The sequence below is a fragment of the Dermochelys coriacea genome, chromosome 1 (assembly GCF_009764565.3).
Source record: "Dermochelys coriacea isolate rDerCor1 chromosome 1, rDerCor1.pri.v4, whole genome shotgun sequence".
NCBI classification, from domain to species: domain Eukaryota; kingdom Metazoa; phylum Chordata; order Testudines; family Dermochelyidae; genus Dermochelys; species Dermochelys coriacea.
Window position 1 is genome coordinate 81,128,602 of NC_050068.2, and position 22,183 is coordinate 81,150,784.

The 22,183-nt window shown below is 44.1% G+C and overlaps 2 protein-coding genes across 6 annotated transcripts in view; one reads left to right on the top strand and one right to left on the bottom strand.

The window, feature by feature from the left end:
• Nucleotides 1-11,835: 11,835 nt before the first annotated feature.
• LOC122457973 (zinc finger and SCAN domain-containing protein 29-like) lies at nt 11,836-13,549 on the bottom strand. Its single transcript, XM_043504645.1, has 2 exons — nt 12,833-13,549; nt 11,836-12,166 (listed from the first exon to the last, which is right to left on the bottom strand). Exons 1-2 carry the CDS (start codon nt 13,314-13,316, stop codon nt 12,069-12,071), a joined length of 582 nt encoding a protein of 193 aa, XP_043360580.1. The 5' UTR covers nt 13,317-13,549; the 3' UTR covers nt 11,836-12,068.
• Nucleotides 13,550-14,472: 923 nt separating this feature from the next.
• Nucleotides 14,473-22,183, top strand: part of SCEL (sciellin) — an 84,049-nt gene continuing 76,338 nt past the window's right edge. For 2 of the 5 annotated variants that reach the window (XM_043504643.1, XM_038387652.2), the window contains exon 1: nt 14,474-14,855. The gene's annotated coding sequence lies outside the window, so the exon portion shown is untranslated. Of the gene's footprint in view, nt 14,856-18,821; nt 19,011-22,183 lie in introns of those variants that run through there. The other 3 variants (XM_038387653.2, XM_038387659.2, XM_043504644.1) reach the window with 3 other exon arrangements.

The window sequence follows — 22,183 nt, forward strand, 5'->3', positions numbered from 1 at the left end:
GACCTTAAACTCCATGACCCTGGGTATATATTTTCAAGCACAAAGATACATAAAACAACTTTCATCCCCCTTGTATGGTTGTATTTTCATGATGAGTTGGAAAATGGAGTAAGAGTATGCTTACAAAATTTGCGTATGATACCAAATTGGGAGGGGTTGCAAGAGCTTTGGAGGACAGGATTAGAATTCAAAAGGACATTGACAAATTGGAGAATAGGTCTGAAATCAATAAGATTAAACTGAAGAAAAACGAAGTGCGAAGTACTACATTTAGGAAGGAAAAATCTAATGCATAAGTACAAAATGGGGAATAACTGGCTAGCTGGTAGTACTGCTGAAAAGGATCTGGGGCTTATAGTGGTTCACAAATTGAACACGAGTCAATAATGTGATGCAGTGGCGAAAAAGGCTAATATCCTTCTGTGGTGTGTTAATATGAGTGTTGGTTTATGTAAGATACAGGAGGCAATTGTCTTGCTCTACTCAGCACTGGTGAGGCTGGAGTACTTGTTCCAATTCCGGGCACCACACTTCAGGAAAGATGTGGACAAACTGGAGAGAGTCCAGAGTTTAATGATAAGGGTAGTGAAACTCTGGAATAGGTTTCCAAGGGAGGTATGGAATAACATCTGTCAGGCACAGTATAGGTTTTCTTGGTCTTGCCACAGCACAAGAGGGCTGGACTTGGTAACTTCTCGAGGTCCTTTTCAGCTCTAGATTTCTGAGATTCTATAATTCTATGATTGTTTGTCTAACATTTTAAATTTGATTAATTTCACCATCTTGTTTGCTTTAGCTCTTCCCAAGGGCTACCAACAACAATTACACACACCTGCAAATTCTAAGTTCTGCTGCCCTCCATACACATACCTTATCCAGTCATAACTCTGTCACACTCCACTATTACCTGGTTTGGAACCCAGAATCCTGAGAATTTAACCAATCTAACCTTCCTTTCTCTAGCCACACTCTTCCCACATGCTTGATGTTCATTATACCAGATGGCAATAAAACAAACAAATAAGCTGTTTATCAATAACATAAGCTACAAATGGGCTCTACCCATTCAGCTGCTGTCTAACTGATGTCTCTTGTCTCTGCCAGTTTTCAGCACTTTTTTCCTTGGACAACTATGGTTTTATCAATAACTCTCTTTGTATTCTTTTAGCTAGTGTTGCAATGATAGTGAGCTAAATGTAAACATACAAATGGAGTACAGCATGAGCTAGCTTGCCTTGCTCCTTAGTACCTTACTCATCTGAGCAGTCCCATTGATTCATGGAGTAAGGTAGTATCCAGTGTCAGCGTGGCAGAAACTGGCCCTAACTTAACCCATTTGCACTGAAGATCACATACCTTCATGAAACGTGCTTTAAAAAGGAAAATAAGAGCCTGTATAGCAGTTTTCTGATGAAACTATGAGCAATGAAGGTGTTAAGACATTTTTATGCATCTCTCTTAGAGCAGCTCCTCCTTGCTATCTCTGGTATATGAACTTCTCCACACCTTCTCTCAGTGCCACACCTTGTAGGAGAATAATACCCTGCCCGATACTTTTTCATTGTCACTGAAGGATTGCTTGGCATCTAAAAAATGTATTTGCAAAGCTTTGACAGCTCTGGCAGTGCTCTTTCTTTTGCTTAGAAAGGTGTGGTACAGATATCATGCTACATACCTTAAACTTCAGAACTGGAATGTCTTCCCTGAAAAAGGCTATGTACAATAACAGTGGTTACTAGTGATGCAACTTATGTTGCAAGAATTAATCCATGAGGCAAGGCACAGCCACTGGTGCATTTTTCAGAGTGCATTTCTTATCAATTTATGACCCCCTGAAATATATTAATTTTGATAACTGCAAACATCGAAAGCAGCCTTAACTTGTTTGCCTCTGCATAACAGCTCCTGTCACATGATATTGCTCCTCTCTCTCTACCCTTGTTAACACTCCAGTGGACATGCCACTGCAGAGGAAGACACAGAAGAGTGTGGAGTCTCTATATAGCTGGAGATTTACTTCTTGGAAAAGGAAGGAGAAGAGAGAGGATTTTTGGGAAGAGTTAAAGAAAGGAACGCTCTCAGGATAAAACAGTTGCATGGTTGGAGGACAACATACTTTTCATTCTACATAGACACATATACATAGTTATAACATATGAGAAAAGGCTGGCTTCCAACTGAGGCTAGTTTAGCACTGCTCCTACTGATTTAGGCCCAGATTTTTAAAGTTATGTAGACAATGCTGCATGAAGTGATGCCTAAATATCTTTAAAAATCTGGGCCGTAGTCAGAACCAAGGTCGCTACTGGAAAATAAGAATTTCCACACTGGATCAGGCCAGTAATCCATCTAGTCCAGTGTTCTGTCACTAGCAGTGGCAGTGCCTGATACTTTAGACGAAAGTTCAAGAAATCTCATAGTTAGGGCCCTACCAAATTCATGGCCCATTTTGGTCAATTTCATGGTCATGGGATTATAAAAACCATAAATTTCATAATGTCAGCTATTTAAATCTGAAATTTCATGGTGTTGTAATTGTAGGGATCCTGACCCAAAAAGGAGCTCTGTGTCTGTGTGGTGGTGGTGTGGGGGTGTTGCAAAGTTATTGTAGGGGGGTTTGTGGTACTGCTACCCTTACTTCTGCACTGTTGCTGATGGCGGCGCTGCGTTCAGAGTTGGGCAGCTTAAGAGTGGTGGCTGCTGGCTGGGAGCCCAGCTCTGAAGGCAGAGCTGCCGCCAGCAGCAGTGCAGAAGTAAGGATGGCATGATATGGTATTGCCACCCTTACTTCTCCTCTACTGCCTACAGAGCTGGGCCCTCAGTCAGTGTTGGATCATATTAAAGAAGTTCTGTATTAAAATCACAAATGAGTTTGATTCCCCATAGTTTAAATCCCAGGGTATTACTAATTTAGAGGTTTCTTGGTTTTCGGTACTGTTTCTATCCCTCTATGTGTGAAACTTGCAAGCTGCTAATTGTGTTAGTACATTCTAAGACAGAGTCTGTTCTCAAAGCAATTCTTTGTAACAACAACTACTCACACAGAGAGAGACCCAAAGCAATACTCTGTAACAATAGAAACAGCATCCAGAGACTCCCCACCCTTTTGTTGTATTCATCTCACTTTGTTAACAATTGTGATTAAAATAGAGATAGAGGATGTATGTGGATGGATGCTTGGTGTGGATAATAACTGAATGATCAGGGAGCTGCCAGCCTAAGAATCCAGTGTCCATCGGCTGAAGAAGGCATCAAGTGGAAATAACCAGAGGACCCCCCGGAGGGCAGACTGGAATCCACCCAACAGCCTCAAGAATGGGAGAACCAAAGAACAAGATAACATCTGGCAGCATGGAGCCGTCAGGAATTTGCCATCTGCTGATTGATTCAGCAACAGCATGATGAAGCAATTCCCATAGACCGGCATAGGAAGAAATTCCTATAAAAATGGACTCTAGAAAGTGAGAACTTTGGGGTCTGATTCTGCCAACCAACTTCCAGGAGCATCATATGAGCATCTGACAAGGCCCTGTTCCCTCCTCATGTCCAGGCCACCTGGCCAGTGGCTGGCATGAGCAACTCTAAGGCTGGTAACTATGATAACAACCTTGCAGAACCTGTGTGTGTATGAATGTGTGAATAAATATGAGATTGAATGGAATGTTATAGCTATAACTAACTGCTTACTATGATTCTTTCTGTATTCACAATAAATGTGGCATTTTGCCTTTTTCCCCTTTAATAAGATACTGCTGGTTTTTATTTTATTGGTATAACATCAGCAGCCACCACTCTCTGCTGCCCAGCTCTGAAGGCAACAGCGCAGAAGTAAGTGTGGCATGGTATGGTATTGTCACCCTTAATTCTGTGCTGCTGCTGGCAGGGTGCTGCCTTCAGAGTTGGGCGCCTGGCCAGCAGCTGCCGCTCTCTGGCTGCCAAACTCTGAAGGCAGCACAGAAGTAAGGGTAGCAATACCATGACCCTCCTAAAATAACCTTGTGACCCCCGTGCAATTCCCTTTTGGGTCAGGACCACCAATTTCAGAAACTCTTGTCTCCCCTGTGAAATCTATATAGTATAGTGTAAAAGCACACAAGACCAGATTTCATGGCAGGAAACCAGATTTCATGGTCCATGATGCGTTTTTCATGGCTGTGAATTTGGTAGGGCCCTACCCAGAGTGGACAATTATGGAACACCTGCCCACAGAGAAATTTCTTCCTAATCCTGTCAGTTGTCAATGTATGCCCTGAAGCATGAAGATTTATAGCCATTGTTAAGGTTAACATTTTGGCACAGGAATTTTTATTAAAATTCACAGGCAGGATGCAGGCAATAAACCATAAATCATGGAAATTGGAGTGCTGAAGCTGAACCCTGCACAGGGGTAGGGAACTGATTGCCTGAGCCTCGCTGGCCCTTATGGGGGTCTGAAGCGGAAGTTGCACATGGGGATCTATTAAAATTACAGAATCCTTGACCTCCATGACCAGATTGTATCCTTAACCATTGTTTATTTCCTTTCCTCTCCAATGTGACTGTGGATGTTCCTATTATCCATATAAATGTCCAATCCTTTTCTGAGTCATACTTAGCCCTTGGCCTCACTGATGTTTGATGGTAATGAGTTGCCAAAGTTAATTAGGCATTGTGGATGAAAGCCAGCCCTGTGTTTAGGACTTAACTGGGACTTAGATGTTGAATAGGTCTTATCCTGATTCTCTGGGAGAGATGGCTTTTTTAGTGGTTTGGTATTTGTTGTTTTTCAGTTTCACTGACTGCCCCCATATGATACTTGAAAAGCTGCTGCCTGCAAACCTTGTAGGTTTAAAATCAGATTTCAATTAGAAAAATGTGCCACATGCATGAACAGAGTCCAGCCACCAGATGGGGATTGCACTAGTTAGTTAACTCTGTTCTAGTGTCTGGCCATTGGCTAGCACACACAACAGAGATGCTATATGTATTTCTAGAGAATTGAGGTTTGGTTAGCACACTCACTTCAGCAACAGTTATGGCAGCACTTCTGAAAAATCAGACCCACAGTGTCTTAAACTGAGGCACCACAAATTAGTGATACTTCTGAAAATTTTGGCCATAATAATGATAGGTCCTGGAGGAAATAATGTACAAATCCAACCTGCAGGATTCTGAATAGTATGGGAATCTTTCTTGGAAGACTGCAGAAAGGAAACATTACATCAGACAAGTAGCTGCATACTCCATATTTTGGGATTGTCACAAATGATACTCCTCCTAAGTATTTTTGGCTGCAGGATATACCTGGTGAATCACTTGTCAAACCCCTCCCCCCCTCATACATTTGTGTAACAGCTGTACTGCACTAGACTATATTCTGGTGTTTTCATATGGCTATCTTGCTAACCCCTTAGCAAGAATATGGGGTGGGAACATGAATTTGTAATAGATTTTTATATTTAAAAACACAATAGGTAAATCAAGTACAGAAAATACATCTTGCTGAATATCAAGACACAGTGACCTCACAGGAAAGGATAGGTTAAAACTAACTAAACAACACAATACCATCTTGTTAACTCAGGGTAAAATAGAAATCAGGAAGCAATACAGCATATTAACACTGTATGGTGTGAAATCTTTTGCTACACTAATAGTACTACAGTGAGGTTCAATCTCTATAAAAACCCTAATGTTCCTATACTGGTGTCATTAGAGGAGGTTTTGGAACAAATTGATAAATTTAAACAGTAATAAGTCACCAGGACCAGATGGTATTCACCCAAGAGTTATGAAGAAACTCAAATGTGAAATTGCAGAAAATATCATGTTGCCTCTATATACAGTAGAACCTCAAAGATACGAACACCAGAGTTATGGACTGACTGGTCAACCAGACACCATGTGGAATTAGAAGTAACCAATCAGGCAGCAGTGGAGACAAAAAAAAAAAAGCAAATACTGTCCTGTGCCTGTATTGTATCTTAAAGGTAGGCACATCTGGGCTGCCTGTCTTTATCCCTACCCTTATACCCACTCTCATGCATGGGGTACCCACTTACAGCTAAGAGTTGAAGATGTTGAGATTCCCAGGCAAAGCTGCAAGGCCCTGCAAGGCAGGCGGAGCAGGATCAGGATTGGGGTCTGCGCTGCTTTCCTGTAAGCCATGTGTGCTGTTTTCATTCCCCTCCACCAGCTGGAGGGGAACACCACCACTTTCTACCCTGAGTTGGGAGAGGGACAAGCTTGCTCAGGCTGGGAAAGAAGCTGCCTAGTTGCTTCTGGAACCTGGCCCAGAGTGTGAACTGCTGGAGCCGGAGCTGCGTTTTGTTCAGAGTTACGACCATTCCTGAAGTATCCATAACTCTGAGGTTCTACTGTAAATCCATGGTTGGATTTGAATACTGCATACAGATGTGGTCGTCCCATCTCAAAAAAGATATATTAGCATTGAAAAGGTAAAGAAATGGGCAACAAAAATGATTAGGAGTATGGAACAGCTTCCATATGAGGAGAGATTAATAAGACTGGGACTTTTCAGCTTGGAAAAGAGACAGCTAAGGGGGAATATAATAGAGGTCTATAAAATCATGACTGGTGTGGAGAAAGTAAATAAGGAAGTGTTATTTACTCCTTCTCATAACACAAGAACTAGGGGTCACCAAATGAAATTAATAGACAGCAGGTTTAAAACAAGTAAAAGGAAGTATTTCTTCACACAACGCAGAGTCAACCTGTGGAACTCTTTGCCAGAGGATGTTGTGAAGGCCAAGACTATAACAGGGTTCAAAAAAGAACTAGAAAAAATCATGGACGATAGGTCCATCAACGGCTATTAGCCAGGATGGGCAGGGATGGTGTCCCTAGCCTCTGTTTGCCAGAAGCTGGGAATGGGTGACAGGGGATGGATTGCTTGATGATTGCCTGTTCTGTTCATGCCTTCTGGGGTAACTAGCATTGGCCACTGTGAGAGGACAGGATACTGGGCTAGATAGACCTTTTGGTCTGACCCAGGAAGGCTGTTCTTATCGTTATGAACAGTTTTATCTTAGTGCCACTGAATTTTAAAAGTCAACAGCCATTACTGGCAATTTCCCAGAAGCCATTTTAACAGCTCTTTGAAGCATAAGTATCCACTGTTCACTTTTGATCAATTATATTTAAATTGAAGCTGATTTACATGGTTTCCTAAACATCTGGTCAGTTAGGGAAGCTGACCTTTGATTACTTGTTAATAAATTCTCTATGCTGGTTATCATTAGGAAATTATGGAAAGTGTCTGCAGATAAATGGGTCGTATCAGAGACCCCTAAGTCAGATGTTCTCAAGACTTTTTCTTGATTCCTCCCTTAAGCCTTATGCTTTTGGTATACCATGAATTTTTTGGGCCAGATTCTAAATCAGCATAATACTATTAACTTCAGTAGAGCTGCACCAGTTTACACCAGGTGAGTACGTGGCCCCTTATTCATATGCTTATTTAGGGGACTGCTTCTCTTTTGTTTTCTAAGATTTCTTGTAATGTTCTAGCAATTTAACGCTAAGTGCATGCCTTAGTATGCTCCAGTCAGTGGTATTTGATTATCTCCTAAGAACAATGAACCATGACTGTTTACAAAAGGCACCAAAGTAGTAGATAGGGATCAAACGGGGGCTGTTATGAACAAACCACAGGACTTTACTGCTTGAGCTAAAGGAGAATTCCTTAGCTCTGAGTTAAATAGCAGGCTCTTGTTGCAAAACATGATCCCATGCCTTAAGCTAGTGTATTAGGTAAGAGATGAATCAGAAATTATGTCCTTTGGGGAAAAAAGCTATTGGTGGGTGACATTTAGGTATGTGATCCTCTGCATTTGTTGCGCTGCTCTATAAACCTGAACTGGGAAGAACACACAACATGTTTTTGTCCTCAAGGTTACCTAACTCTGGGAGAACTGCAGCAATTTTGAATGGTTCTTGTCTTGTTTTGGTGGAGGAGATGGAGATGCTGCCTGTGCGGTGAGGATGCACTATGATAATTGTGTGGATGGGTTTTCTTCTCCCTTCTACAGCTACTTAGGCTGGGCATGTCTACAAGGAGACCTATTGCATGGCAAGCTGGGAGCTAAATCTACCATGTGCTAGCCTGCGACGCACTAAAAGTTCCGTAGTGCACTTTGTGTACTGCTGTTTCAAATAGCAGTAGAACAAATAATATGATAATACAAATAATAATTAAATAATCTATGAAGCACTGTATACTAGAAATAAGCAGAGTTCAGAACTCTCAGTGAGCAGTCCAAAATGTCTGGGGATTTGTGATCTTGGTTTGACCTCTCATATTGAGATCCAGACATAAAATATGTGTCCTAATCTGAATTTCCTCAAAGTTTGGGGATGTTTGTTTCTGAGGATGGATTTGGATCATTTTTATTGTGTATATATTTTTAAATATTTATTTTTTGGCATACTGTGTGGGTATTTCTTGTTGACCAGATAGTTTACTTGCACATGACAGCAATAGAGGTAGAGGAGAATGGCTGGTAATCTGTGTGGTGTGCTGCTGTCCTCTGTAGAAGTGTGTAAAAGTTTTCTCTCTTTTCCTTCTTCCAGTTTCAGCCTTGAAATATGGGTAAGCCACACTGTCAACTTCTGTAGCATTCCTTTTTATCAAACAGTCCCCATTTATTGAATCTGCAGACAGCACAAGATTAATTTTTGTGATAGGTCTACTCTATACTTAAGTGAAGCCCAGTATCATTCCATATTTATCTTATATTTATCAACATTTTCATGTACAGCTTTCACTTGTTGTATCAGCACCTGTTCAGGGAAGCTCTGCTTATGGTTAACGAATAGAGCCCTGCATGGATACAAAAATTTGGATCTGAACCTGATCTGCATCCGTGGTAATTAAATTGTATCCAACCCATGATCTGCACTCCACCTTTTATATAGATCCGCATCTGCACCCACAGCAGCATCCTCTACAACAGCGATTCTCAACTGGATGTCAGTTGAGCCCCCTGTGGGGCTGTAAGCTGGTTTCAGGGTGTCCGTGGTCCCACGGGGCTGAAGTTCCAAGCCCCGGTGCTCCCCCACCCTGGCAGGGCTAAAGCCCAGAGCCACAATGTGCCCCCCCCACGGGGTTAGAGCCTGGAGCCTCAGCGCTACCCACTATGTGGGCCACCAGGGCTTGGGGCTTTAGCTCCACAGCGTCACTAGAGCGTCACTAGAGCTAGGCTTCAGCCCCGCAGGCAGACCCTTGAAACTGTGGCCCCCTTGAGAACTGCTGCTCTAGATCTGAGCCCCAATGTCTCCTCCTCTCCCATGGGGCTAAAGCCCAGAGCCCACTAGTGCCCCCCTCCCGCAAACCTGGAGCTTCAAGCCTCAGCACTCCCTTCCTGCAGAGCTCCAAGCTTTAGCCCTGTTGGGGATGCCAGCTCTCGGGGCTTCAGCCTCACGGTGGGCACCAGTGCTCTGGGCTTTGGATTGGAGCCCACATTGAGATCCACTAATCTAGAGCCCTGCACAGAATGAAAAAAAATTAGATCCACATCCAATCTGCGATCCGCAAAGATGGGAAACAAATAACCAATAACAAATAACGGATATCCGCAGATTTGCAGGGCTCTGTATGCTGTCTGTTTGTCTGTCTCTGGCGCAGTTTCTTCTCTGAGTTTCAAAGCTGTGATAAGGAGCATGATCTTTTTGAAGCTGGATGTTAATTTTTCCAAAACTCTATTGGAAACTGTTAGCAGTCTTCTGAAATTTTTGGCTAAATGGGGCAGAACTGGAAGACAGTTGAAGGTTATCTCTATGTGCTTTGTGAGCAGCATTTGACTAGCAAATGTAGAACGATGGCCAATGAATCTTACCCAGCACCTGAACTCTGAGTTAGAATCATAGCAATGAAGGACTGGAAGAGACCTTGAAAAGTTGTCAAGTCCAGCCCTCTGTGCTTGCGGTAGGACCAAGTAAACCGGTCCTAGACCATCCCAGTCAGGTTTTGTGCAACCTGTTTTTAAACACCTCCATTGACGGGGATTCCACAACCTCCCTTGGAAGCCAATTCCAGAGCTTAACTACCCCTACAGTTAGAAAGGGCATGGCTACACTTGCAGATGTAGAGCACTTTGAGTTAAACCCGCCTTCGGAGAATGCAGTAGGGAAAGTGCTGCAGTCTGTCCACTCTGACAGCTCCAAGCGCACTGGCGTGGCCACATTTGCGGCACTTGCAGCGGCATTGGGAGCAGTGCATTATGGGCAGCTATCCCACAGAGTACCTCTTCCCATTCTGGCACTGTGGCTTGTGGGAAGGGGGCAGGGCTGCGGGGCATTCTGGGTCCTGTCCCAACACTCCACGATGCATCGGTTCGCATCCCAGCAATCCCTGTGCCTCCGTCCACATTTGGTGCCATCTTTCAACGTTTTTTGTATTGTGCGCTCTGTCTGCCCTTTCAGTCTGCAGGAATGGAGCCTGAACTGCTGAGGAGTATCCTGACGAGTCTCGCCAGCACGTCACGTTTGGCAGTCGAGTTAGTCCTTAAGATCTAAAGTGACACTGAGGGCTCCATCAATGATATCGACTCGAGTAACGCATATGACACGAGTTTGCTTGTGGCATTCATGGACATGCTCACCACCATGGAACGGCGCTTTTGGGGTTGGGAAACAAGCACTGAGTGGTGGGATCACATTGTCATGCAAGTCTGGGATGACAAGCAGTGGCTGCAGAACTTTTGGATGAGAAAAGCCGTTTTCATGGGACTGTGTGAGGAGCTCGTCCCCACCCTGTGGCGCAAGGACATGAGATTGAGAGCTGCCCTGATGGTAAAGAAGCAGGTGGCTATTGCAGTCTGGAAGCTGGCAACTCCAGACAGCTACTGATCAGTCGCTAATTAGCTTGGAGTGAGAAAGTCGACTGTTGGAATCATCTCATCCTGCTCAGAAGAACCATGACTCTGGGTAATGAGCATGACATTGTGGCTGGCTTTGCACAAATGGGTTTCCCTAACTGTGGAATGGCGATACATGGCACACATATTCCAATTCTGGCACCAGCCCACCTAGCCTCCGAGTACGTTAATCGGAAGGGGTATTTCTCTATGGTTCTCCAGGCGCTTGTGGATCACCGTGGGCGTTTCATTGACATTAATGCAGGCTGGTCCAGAAAGGTGCATGATGCATGCATCTTTTGGAACATGGGCCTGTTCAGGAAGCTGCAAGCCGGGAATTTTTTCCCAGACCAGAAGATCACCATAGGGGAAGTCGAAATGCCCATTGTGATCTTTTGGAGACCACGCTTACCCTTTAATGAGGTGGCTCATGAAACCCTACACAGGGAGCCTTGACAGCAGCAGTTCAACAACAGTTGAAAGCCACCAGTAATGTCTGGTGGCCTGCACAGGAGTGAAGTGCAGCGGTTCCAATGTTAGTAGGAATCTGTGTTTGCTACACTAATTTGCAGTGCCTGTTTATTTCCGGGGCTAAGGTATCTTTTACTTTATGCAATAATAAAGAATGTTTTCAAAGGAAAAAATCCATTTATTGAGAAGAAAATGCATTTATTGAAAATAAACACAACTACTTGGGAAACAGAAAGGGCAAGAGGGTGGGATGGAGAACAGTACAATCACAGATTTGCATATGTCCTGTTATCATACTCAGCCTTCCTGTCTGGAGTGCTGTGTAATGAGTGCTGCATTTCAGGATGGCTATACAGCATGGTGATGGGGGTTGAGTGCAGTGGGTAAGGGTCATAGTTTTCAGGGCTGGGTGGTGAAGCTACAGGTGTTGGAGGCAGCTGGTGGTGGTAAGAACCTGGATGTTGGGGAAAGTGGGTTGGAGGTGACAAGGGAGCGCAAGGGAAAGAGTTTTGGGACAAGGGCTGCAGGGGGGGATGGGCGTGGTGGTGCTCCACCTGCATGGCTACGAGCGCCTGGATAGAGTCCGCTTGGCGCTCCATTATGCTTATCAGCCAAGCCGAGCTTTGCTGCTGGAGCATTGCGCTTTTGTGCCGGCGTGCCTCATTCTGCTGGCGGATCCTCCTTTCACTCTCCCTCCACTTCTGCACTTTTTGATTTTCATTACTTGAATGCTGCATTTCTTCATGCAACGTCTTCCTTGCTTCTACGTGGCCTCTTTCTGATTCTTTGGAGTCTTTGGGCCAGTGATAACATGGACGGCTGCGATCTCAAGGTTGCATCTGTAAAGGTAAAATGCAACACTTAACAAAGGCAGCCTTGTTCACACCAGACAGAGCAATGATTCCCCTGTACTTAAGGGCAAGCACAGTCTACACAACAGCATAATTTGCCCGTTCCAAAGCGAGCGCACATAACCCACAAGAGCCCCAAAATGGTGAGTAAGCACAGGGTCAAGCGTGACTGACTGTTTCACGGCTGTACTGTCCTCTGGGTTTCTGTGTCTTGGGGAGAGCCAACAGCGGCAGGGGGCCCCTATACTGAACACTGTCCCCACATTTTCCACAGGAGTTTGTCCGGAAGATATCTCGCTGCTGAGGGTGACCTGGGAAGCAAGGGAGGGTCTTCTACTGCAATGCGGATTCCGCCTTGGCCCATATGCAGCTTGCCTGTGTGCAGCAATGGTCTCCCCACCCCTCACAGCACAGTGGCGTGGACATGTTAGTCTGACTGGGACAAGGACCACAGTGGCTCCCCCATGAAACCTGTGCAAGCGCATTGCCCAAGTTCTGGATGAGACCTTTGAAGAGATCACTGAGGCCGATTACCACGATGTGAGAGAGCACATCAATGCCCTATTCCTCATCTAGGCATGCATACAGCCCTAACCCTCCTCACCCCAAGAGCCCGCACTGAATAACTTCCTTCCCAAAATAAAAGCCACTTACCGGGAACCTGTTCTGGTGTTTGTCCTTCCCCAAGCACCGGCTGCCATGACTGGCTACCTTCCTTCTGGCTTGAGAACAGCTCCTGGCTGCATGCATCTAGGGTTTCCAGCGTGTCTTCCTCCGCCTTAGCACCCTTGCTCTCACTTTGCTCCTCCTCCCCCTCCTCCCTCCTTGTTGGACTGGGCTCTGAAGTGTCCATGGTGGTACTTGGAGTGGAGGTGGGTTCGCTCCCAAGTATTGCAACCAGCTCTTTGTAGAAACTGCAGGTCGCAGGGGCAGCACCGGAGCGGCTGTTTGCCTCATGGGCTTTGTGGTAGGCATTCCACAGCTCCTTCACTTTAACCCTGCACTGCAGTGCGTCCCGGTCATGGCCCCTTTCCAGCCTGTCCCTTGATATCTGCCCGAAGGTATCGTAATTCCTATGGCTGGAGCGTGGCTGGGACTGGACAGCTTCCTCCCGCCAAACACTGATAAGGTCCAGCATCTCGCCATTGCTCTATACTCGGGATCACCTGGCGCGTGGAGGCATGGGCACCTGGAAAGATTCGCTGAGAGCCCTCCATGCCTGGCTGAGCAAACAGGAAAGGGATTTTCAAAATTACCAGAATTTAAAAGGTGGGTCTGACCGTTGGTCACCTGAGGGCAGGGCAGTAGAGTTCAAAGTGATGACCAGAGTGGCTAGAACAGGCATAGTGGGACACTTCTGGAGGCCAATCAGAGTACACTAGCAGACCAGGGCGTCCACACTGGCGCTGCAGGGCTCCAGTGGGGGCGCACAAAATGTTATTCCACTTGCCGAGGTGGAGTACCAGGAGCACTCTATCTGCAGAGTCAGAGTGCTCTACGTGCCTTTCCAGTGTGGACGGGTCATGAGCTAGTGCGCCCAGGGCTCCTTTAATGCGCCCTAACTTGCAAGTATAGCCAAGCCCAAAGGTTTTCCTCATATCTAACATTTATTTAGAAGGATGCATTCACTCAGCAGTTTGTTTGATCTTGAAAAGATAAACATACTGAATAGTTTCCCTGAACATGCCCTATCTCCTGTAAATATTTCACCTCTAGAAACCAGGTAGTTCAGAGGTATAGAAAGGCACATTAGCTTCCATTAATTAATTCTGAAGTTTGTGGTGGTTGGCAACTTATATACTACTTTTATTTTTCAAGAGCTGCTTAAAGAGTGTTTAATATGCACTTTTTGTCACCCCTAGATCTTGAGCGTGGCCGTTTCAGTGCTATAGAATCCTGTGTTCCTTTGTCCCTTGTTCATGGATAGAGCCTCTTCTTAACATACAGAGTAATGAATTGCAACAGCAGAGGAACATGGAGGCAATCTTTTGCCTTTGCCCTGTTAATATTAGCAGTAATAAAATGAAACACAAATAGACACTGATGGCAGGGATTTGCAACAGGTTCTGGCGTGAGATTTTTTTTTCTTGGCTGGTGGTTTTTCTCTCCTAATATAACAAAATGAGACAACTATTTAATGGGTGTCGGATTCCAGTGTACATTCTTTACATAACACTTCTGGAGACCTTTCCTTTATGAAAGACGGTGCTTCCTCACATACTTTTTGCATGTAAATATGTGTATTACATTCATTAAAACCTCTATTTGAGAGGCAGGTCCATTGCCCAGTGAGCTTTTATTTGCGTGGAGAATCCAAACTAAATCATGTATAGTATAGGTATCAATAGCCTGTGGGCTATTTCTGGATCCATGAAAGCATTTTTACTTTGTGAACCCAGCCCTGCTTTACGTAAAGAATACAGAAGTACAGGAGTACAGCAATCTCACAGGTATTTTTAATTGAATTAGTATTTGTACTGGGTGACGCCCTTTTCCACACCTCCCACCTCCTCCATAAGTGACTCAGCCTCTGAAGGAGAAACCTCTGAGCCTTTCAGACAGTCAGATGGAGTGTGATTCTTCTCTCTGTGAACTTTAACTACACGTCAGTTCCAGGTGACCACCAAGACAATCACTGGAGTGGGCCAGCTACAAAGGACTTATTTATCATATAGAGGTAAGCTTTATTTTTTAAAATATACCATATGTTTAAAGTGCAAGATTTTAAGAAGTGTGCAGTAATATAGGATGCCCAATTTGTGCCCCTTAAAGGGGCCTGATTTTTCAGAAAGGGCTGAGTACACGCCCTGTGAAAGTCAAGCAACTTTATGGTGTCTCAAGCTGGGAACCCAAAATCACTGTACACTTTTAGAAATCTTGGCCACAGTGTGTGCATTACATTACATATTATCATTTGTTATCTTGTGTTTTTGACTGATTTTATTTAATTATATTTTTTATTTCTCAATTGACAAACTGGCTGCTCACCCAGCTTTCAATGAGAGGTGTTTTACTGGTATTTTCCCTTTGTTTTGATGCTTCTTTATAATTACTATGGCATTTCTTCTTTAAAATGAAAATATCACAGGAAATAGAGGTGATAAAATAACAGATCTCATTTTACTTGAACTTATGGTGAATGCTGAAAACACCATCAGTAGTTAGCCTTTTAGGGGTAAATTATCAGTAAAATATCTAGAAAATACTAACACACTTGCAAAGTGTGTATAAATAGTAAAATAACTGTTTAGATAAAAGACAGTAATTTTAGTGCATCATGAAATGAAACATATGCTTATGGATAACAAGGCATTTAGTTTCTTCACTGAAAATATTTCAGAGATATTCAGGTTGCAATAAAAGGTATACAGTTGAAAAAAAACCCTGCTGCACTGTGTGAAAAATTTTAAAATTCATCTTTCATATATTTCTTAGTGAAAACAAGGTGCATAAAACTCAGTGTTCTGACCTTGTAGGGTGATTTTTCTACGAGTGACAATTTCAAAGCTTAATTTCTTTCAAAACAGAATCTTCTCCACCCATGTCCTGAAAAACCAGTTTTGGTAGCTCTCTGTGCTGTGGATTGACAACTTATTTCTGTCTTACACTCATATGCTCTTTAGGTAAACGTTTTCCTTTTTAACTTGTAATTTTTCCTGTAATTCAGATATATGGGATATTAATGACCTCTCTTAAAGTTATGAGCAACCCCTCAGCCCAATCTAAATGTTAAAATATCCTGTGAAGTACACGGACGTGTTTTTTGAACTGTGCTGTAACAACATTGCTAAAGCCTGAGTCTTGAGAAGAAATTTTGAGCCTGGGAGTCATTTTCTATTTAAATTTGTGTAAAATGTGTGTGGTTACTTGGAAGTGTGGCTCTCAACAATAAGGGCACTTGAAATAGTCAGCCCTTGCTAGGTAACTCCAATTTGGGATTAAAAAAATTCTGAGTCAATTTCTCAAGGGTGTAAATGAGGATGGAATTTAACTGTGTGTATTTATTTGCTCGGCACAACAATGTGCTAGGTATTGTGCTTACTTAGCAACTGAATTTCCCTACTTTTAGTCTCCTTGTCTCCACTTCAGAATTGAAGGCAAGGTTCTGCTCTGGTAATAGATTGGGGAAAATAGCACCTGAACAGCCCATCTTGTGCAGGATCCCAGATGAAAAGCTGGAACTCTGACTCAGGCCTTGTCTACACTACCAAGTTTGATTGACAAAAGTGATGTCGACACTCAAAAATAATAAAAATCAGAATTGTGATGGCTTGGATCACAGAAACCCCATTGGGAATTGCCAAGTGATGTGCTGAGACTACCCAGGTCTGAACCACACTCCCCAGCTACTGCAGGCTTAACTGAAAACAGCTTAGAAGTGTTCCTGTCTCCAACACTCAGGTACCCAGCTCCCAATGGGGTCCAAACCCCAAATAAATTTGTTTTACGCTTGTCATAAATATAAAGGGAAGGGTAAATTCCTTTAAAATCCCTCCTGGCCAGAGAAAAAAGCCTTTCACCTGTAAAGGGTTAAGAAGCTAAGATAACCTCGCTGGCACCTGACCAAAATGACCAATGAGGAGACAAGATACTTTCAAGCTGGGGGGAAGGAGAAACAAAGCCTCCTCTCTCTCGGTCTGTGTGATGCTTTTGCCAGGGACAGAACAGGAATGGAGTCTTAGAACTTAGTAAGTAATTTAGCTAGATATGTGTTAGATTCTGATTTCTTTAAATGGCTGAGAAAATAAGCTGTGCTGAATGGAATGTAGATTTCTGTTTCTGTGTCTTTTTGTAACTTAAGGTTTTGCCTAGAGGGATTCTCTATGTTTTGAATCTGATTACCCTGTAAGGTATTTACCATCCTGATTTTACAGAGCTGATTCTTTTTACTTTTTCTTCTATTAAAATTCTTCTTTTAAGAATCTGAATGCTTTTTCATTGTTCTTAGGATCCAAGGGTTTGGGTTTGTGTTCACCTATGCAAATTGGTGAGGATTTTTATCAAACCTTCTCCAGGAAAGGGGGTGTAAGGTTTGGGAGGATTTTGGGGGGAAAGACGTTTCCAAACGGACTCTTTCCCAGTAAAATACTGGTTAGATGTTTGGTGGTGGCAGCGATAAAGTCCAAGGGCAAAAGGTAAAATAGTTTGTACCTTGGGGAAGTTTTAACCTAAGCTGGTAAAAGTAAGATTAGGAGGTTTTCATGCAGGTCCCCACATCTGTACCCTAGAGTTCAGAGTGGGAAAGGAACCTTGACAACCCTGTGTAAAGCTTAAACAGGGCAAACTCATAAACTGTTCACCTTCTATAACACTGACAGAGAGATATACAAAGCTATTTGCCTTCCCCCTCCAGGTATTAATACATACTCTGGGTTAAATTAATAAGTAAAAAGTGATTTTACTAAATACAAAAAGTGGGATTTAAGTGGTTCCAAGTAATAACAGACAGAACAAAGTGAATTACGAAGCAAAATAAAATAAAACACCCAGGTCTAAACCTAATACAGTAAGAAAGTGATTACAGTTGAAATCTTTCCTTCTAGTCTGAGTCCAGCAATCACTCATACCCCTGTGGTAACTGTTCTTTGTTCCGGTTTCTTTCGGGTATCTTTTGGGAGTGGAGAGGCTATCTCTTGAACCAGCTGAAGACAAAATGGAGGGGTCTCCCAGGGGCTTAAATAAACTTTCTCTTGTGGGTGGAGACTGCCTCCTCTCCTATGCAGAATCCATCTGCAAGCTGGAGTTTTGGAGTCACATGGGCAAGTCACATTTCTATGCATGACTCAGAACTTTACAGGTGGCAGGTGTTCACATGCTACCTTGAATGTCCCTAGGTAGACTTCTTATATAGATTGGAGTCTTCAAAGGTTCCATTGTCCATTAAGTGTTTCTTGATTGGGCACTTAACTTACAAATTCAGTTCTTAAGAAGCTGACCAAATACCTTACTAGGGCTATTTAAAATCAAACAAGTACACAGTCAACATTCATAACTTCAAATACAAAAGCGATATATGCATAAAAATAGGATGAATATATTCAGTAGATCATATGTATGTTTACAGAGATATGTTACATGGCAAATGTAGCATAAGACATATTCCAGTTATGTCAGATATACATTCATAAGCATATTTCCATAAAGCATTATGGGGTGCAACGTCACAGGAATGTCATGTTCACACTCGCTCCCTCTGTTGGCAGAGCGGGTACCTATCCCACAGTCCAGGTCGACATCTTCTGTCGCTTGGTGTTGTGGGAAAGCGGAGTGGATCATGGTGCATCTTGGGACCAGGCTCAATGTCTCATGATGCATTGCTTTCTGTCCCAGCACTCCATGGCCTTCTAGCTATCTTTCATGGCATTTTTCAATGGCCCTTCTTTGCTGTGCACCCCAGCATCTTTGTGAGAAGAGATGGATCCCACTCTGCTCTCCTATGATCTGATAACTGTCATGAAGACATCATGGATAGCAATGCAATTAATCACGAAGTTCCTAATTGAAGAAGACTCCCAGTTGCTTGACACGCTGCATGAGATGGATAGGAGCAACTTTAGATTGCTTTTGGCATTCACAAAACAGCTGTATAGGATAGATGTTGTTTTTGGGCTGGGGAAACAAGCACTGAATGGTGGGATTGTATCGTCATGCAGGTGTGGGAGGATGAGCAGTGGCTACAGAACTTTCGGATGCAGAAAACCACTATCCTGCAACTGCGTGCAGAGCTCGCCCCAGATCTGTGGTGCAAGGACACCAGAATGAGAGCTGCCCTATTGGTAGAGAAGCATGTGGCAAACGCTGTGTAGAAGCTGGCGACTCCAGATTGCTACCGGTCAGTCACAAATCAATTTGGAGTGGGGAAGTCAACCACTGGGGCTGCGTTAATGCAAGTGTGCAGGGCAATTAATCACATCCTGCTACGAAGGACCATGACTCTGGGAAATGTGCGGGAAATAGTGGATGGCTTTGCAGAAATGGGTTTCCCTAACGGTAGCAGGGTGATAGATGGCACACGTGTTTCAATTTTGGCACCAGACCACCTTGTGACAGAGTACATGAATAGGAAGGTACTTCTCCATGGTGTGGCAGGCACTTGTGGATCACTGAGGGCGTTTCACTGACATCAGCATAGGGTGGTCCGGGAAGGTTCATGATGCACACATCTTCAGGAACACCAGCCTGTATAGAAAGCTACAAGCAGGGATTTTCTTTGCAAACCAGAAGATTACAGTGTGGGATATTGAAATGCCCATAGTGATCCTGGAAGACCCGGCTTACCCCTTACAGCCATGGCTCATGAAACCTTACACGGGACACCTGGATAGCAATAAGAAGCAGTTCAACAACAGGCTGAGTAGGTGCCGGATGACAGTGGAATGTGCCTTTGATAGATTAAAGGCACGCTGGCAATGCCTTTATGGCAGGTTAGACCTTAATGTGGATAATATTCCCATGGTCATAGCCGCATGTTGTATGTTGCATCATCTTTGTGAAGCTAAGGGTGAAAGGTTTGCTCAGGGGTTGAGTGTTGAGGCAGACCACTTGGTTGCTGATTTTGAGCAGCCAGATACCAGGAGTATCAGAGGAGCCCAGAGGGGGGAAATTTGAATGATGGAGGCTTTGAAGCAACACTTTGAAAATGAGAACCAGTACTATATCTCTGATGAGTGCTGCAATGTTACATCACAGGTAGTTTTCCTAGGAAGGAATGGTGACATTTGGGGCTTTATATTCCAGCAAGCACAGGAATAAACTGCCTGTGCATGTATTGGTAGCACCTGCAATCTCAATTTGTAGGAAACAAATAAAGCTGAGTTACCATTCAAAAACTTTGCTTTTATTGCACAAGAAGCAACACACACACACACACACACACACACACACGCCTGCTGGGAAAGGAGGTACCAGGAAAGGGCAGACGTTTAAAGCTGTGTGTAGGTCCTGCTATCGCTGTGAAAGTTGTCCGAGAGGGTGGAGTGAAGGGGAAACCAAGAAATCCCGGAAAGTGGAAAGGACTGCGTGGGTGGAGTTTTGCGGCTGGGGGGGGGGCATGGAAAAGAATTCTGAATGTGCTGCAGGGGAGGGTGGGCACAGATCTGCTCAGTCTGCAGCATTATTAAGGACTTCAGCATCTGCGTTTGCTCCATCCACTCAGTTGCATCCTTAACAAACTATTTTCTTTTCTGCCCTGCCTTTCAGCTTCCCACCACTCCTTGTATTCCCTTTTCTCTACATTGGAGTAGTGCAGTACCTCTCGGAACATGTCTTCTTTGCTCCATCTTGGGCACTTTTTTATTTGGAAGAGAGGCTCAGCCCATTTGTGGGGGGTGTTTCTGAAGGCCACATCCGTAGAAGCACAAGAAACAATACACAGAAGCATGATTGTTAAATTTATGCACAGCATTGAAACATTTCAGTAAAATACACCTCTGGTAACATAACAATCACTTTCTCACTGACCCTTGGCAAGCACACATCTCTGCGAACACTCAAAGCATACTGAGTTGGCGGGGGCGGGAAAGGGGTGCTCCATATGCGGAAGAGAGCACTCACTCTGCAAGGGTTGTGGTGCAGCCAACTAGGGGAAAAATTCTAAAATTCTCCCACACTTTTCCATAGGCAGGGGTCATTCAAGCAGATATCTCACTGCTAAGGGTAAGCAGGGAAACCAGTACATCTGCTACATGCTTGTGGCTCCTACCCTGCTCCCTATGCTGCTCACCTGTGTGCTGCTTTGGTCCCTGCACAAGTGATTGCCGAGTACCTCCAGGAAGCTTTCATAGATTCATAGATACTAAGGTCAAAAGGGACCATTCTGATCATCTAGTCCGACCTCCTGCACAGTGCAGGCCACAGAATCTCACCCACCCACTCCTACGAAAAACCTCCCGTATGTCTGAGCTATTGAAGTCCTTAAATCATGGTTTAAAGACTTCAAGGAGCAGAGAAGCCTCCCCCAAGTCACCCATGCCCCATGCTACAGAGGAAGGCGAAAAACCTCCGGGCCTCTCCAATCTGCCCTGGAGGAAAATTCCTTCCCGACCCCAAATATGGCAATCAGCTAAACCCTGAGCATATGGGCAAGATTCACCAGCCAGATACTACAGAAAATTCTTTCCTGGGTAACTCAGATCCCATCCATCTAATATCCCATTTCAGGGGATTAGGCCTATTTACCCTGAATATTTAAAGATCAATTATTTACCAAAATCATATTATCCCATCATACCATCTCCTCCATAAACTTATCGAGTAGAATCTTAAAACCGATAGATCTTTTGCCCTCACTGCTTCCCTTGGAAGGCTATTCCAAAACTTCACTCCTCTGATGGTTAGAAACCTTCATCTGATTTCAAGTCTAAACTTCCTGGTGGCCAGTTTATACCCATTTGTTCTTGTGTCCACATTGGTGCTGAGCTGAAATAATTCCTCTCCCTCTCCTGTATTTATCCCTCTGATATATTTAGAGAGAGCAATCATATCTCCCCTCAACCTTCTTTTAGTTAGGCTAAACAAGCCAAGCTCCTTAAGTCTCCTTGGAGATCTCTCTGGAGGATTCCCGTGAGAGCTCGGCGCACATCAACCCCCTGTTCCACTGTACTGATTAGCTACGCAGGGAAATGTCCAGGTCACAGAATCACTGCCAGCCTCCCACATTTCTGTGCCCTGAACCCACCTCCGGACTACACAAGCCACAGCTACTTATCATCTCCTGCTGCTTGCTCACCTGGCTAGACACCTCTGACGTGGAGAACAGTTCCTGGCTGCCTGCCGCCCCGGCCACATCTTCATCTAACTCCACCTCTTCATCAATAACTTCATCCTCCAAATTAGGTCCTCTTTCCGCCGTCTCTGTGCCCTCCAAAGTATCCATGGGGCTCTTGGCGATGGATAGGGTCACCACAGAGGATAGCGACCAGCTCCTTAGAGAACCGGCAGGTCTTAGGAGCAGCTCCGGAATGACGTTTTGCCTCCCTTGCCTTATGGTACACCTGCCTCAGCTCC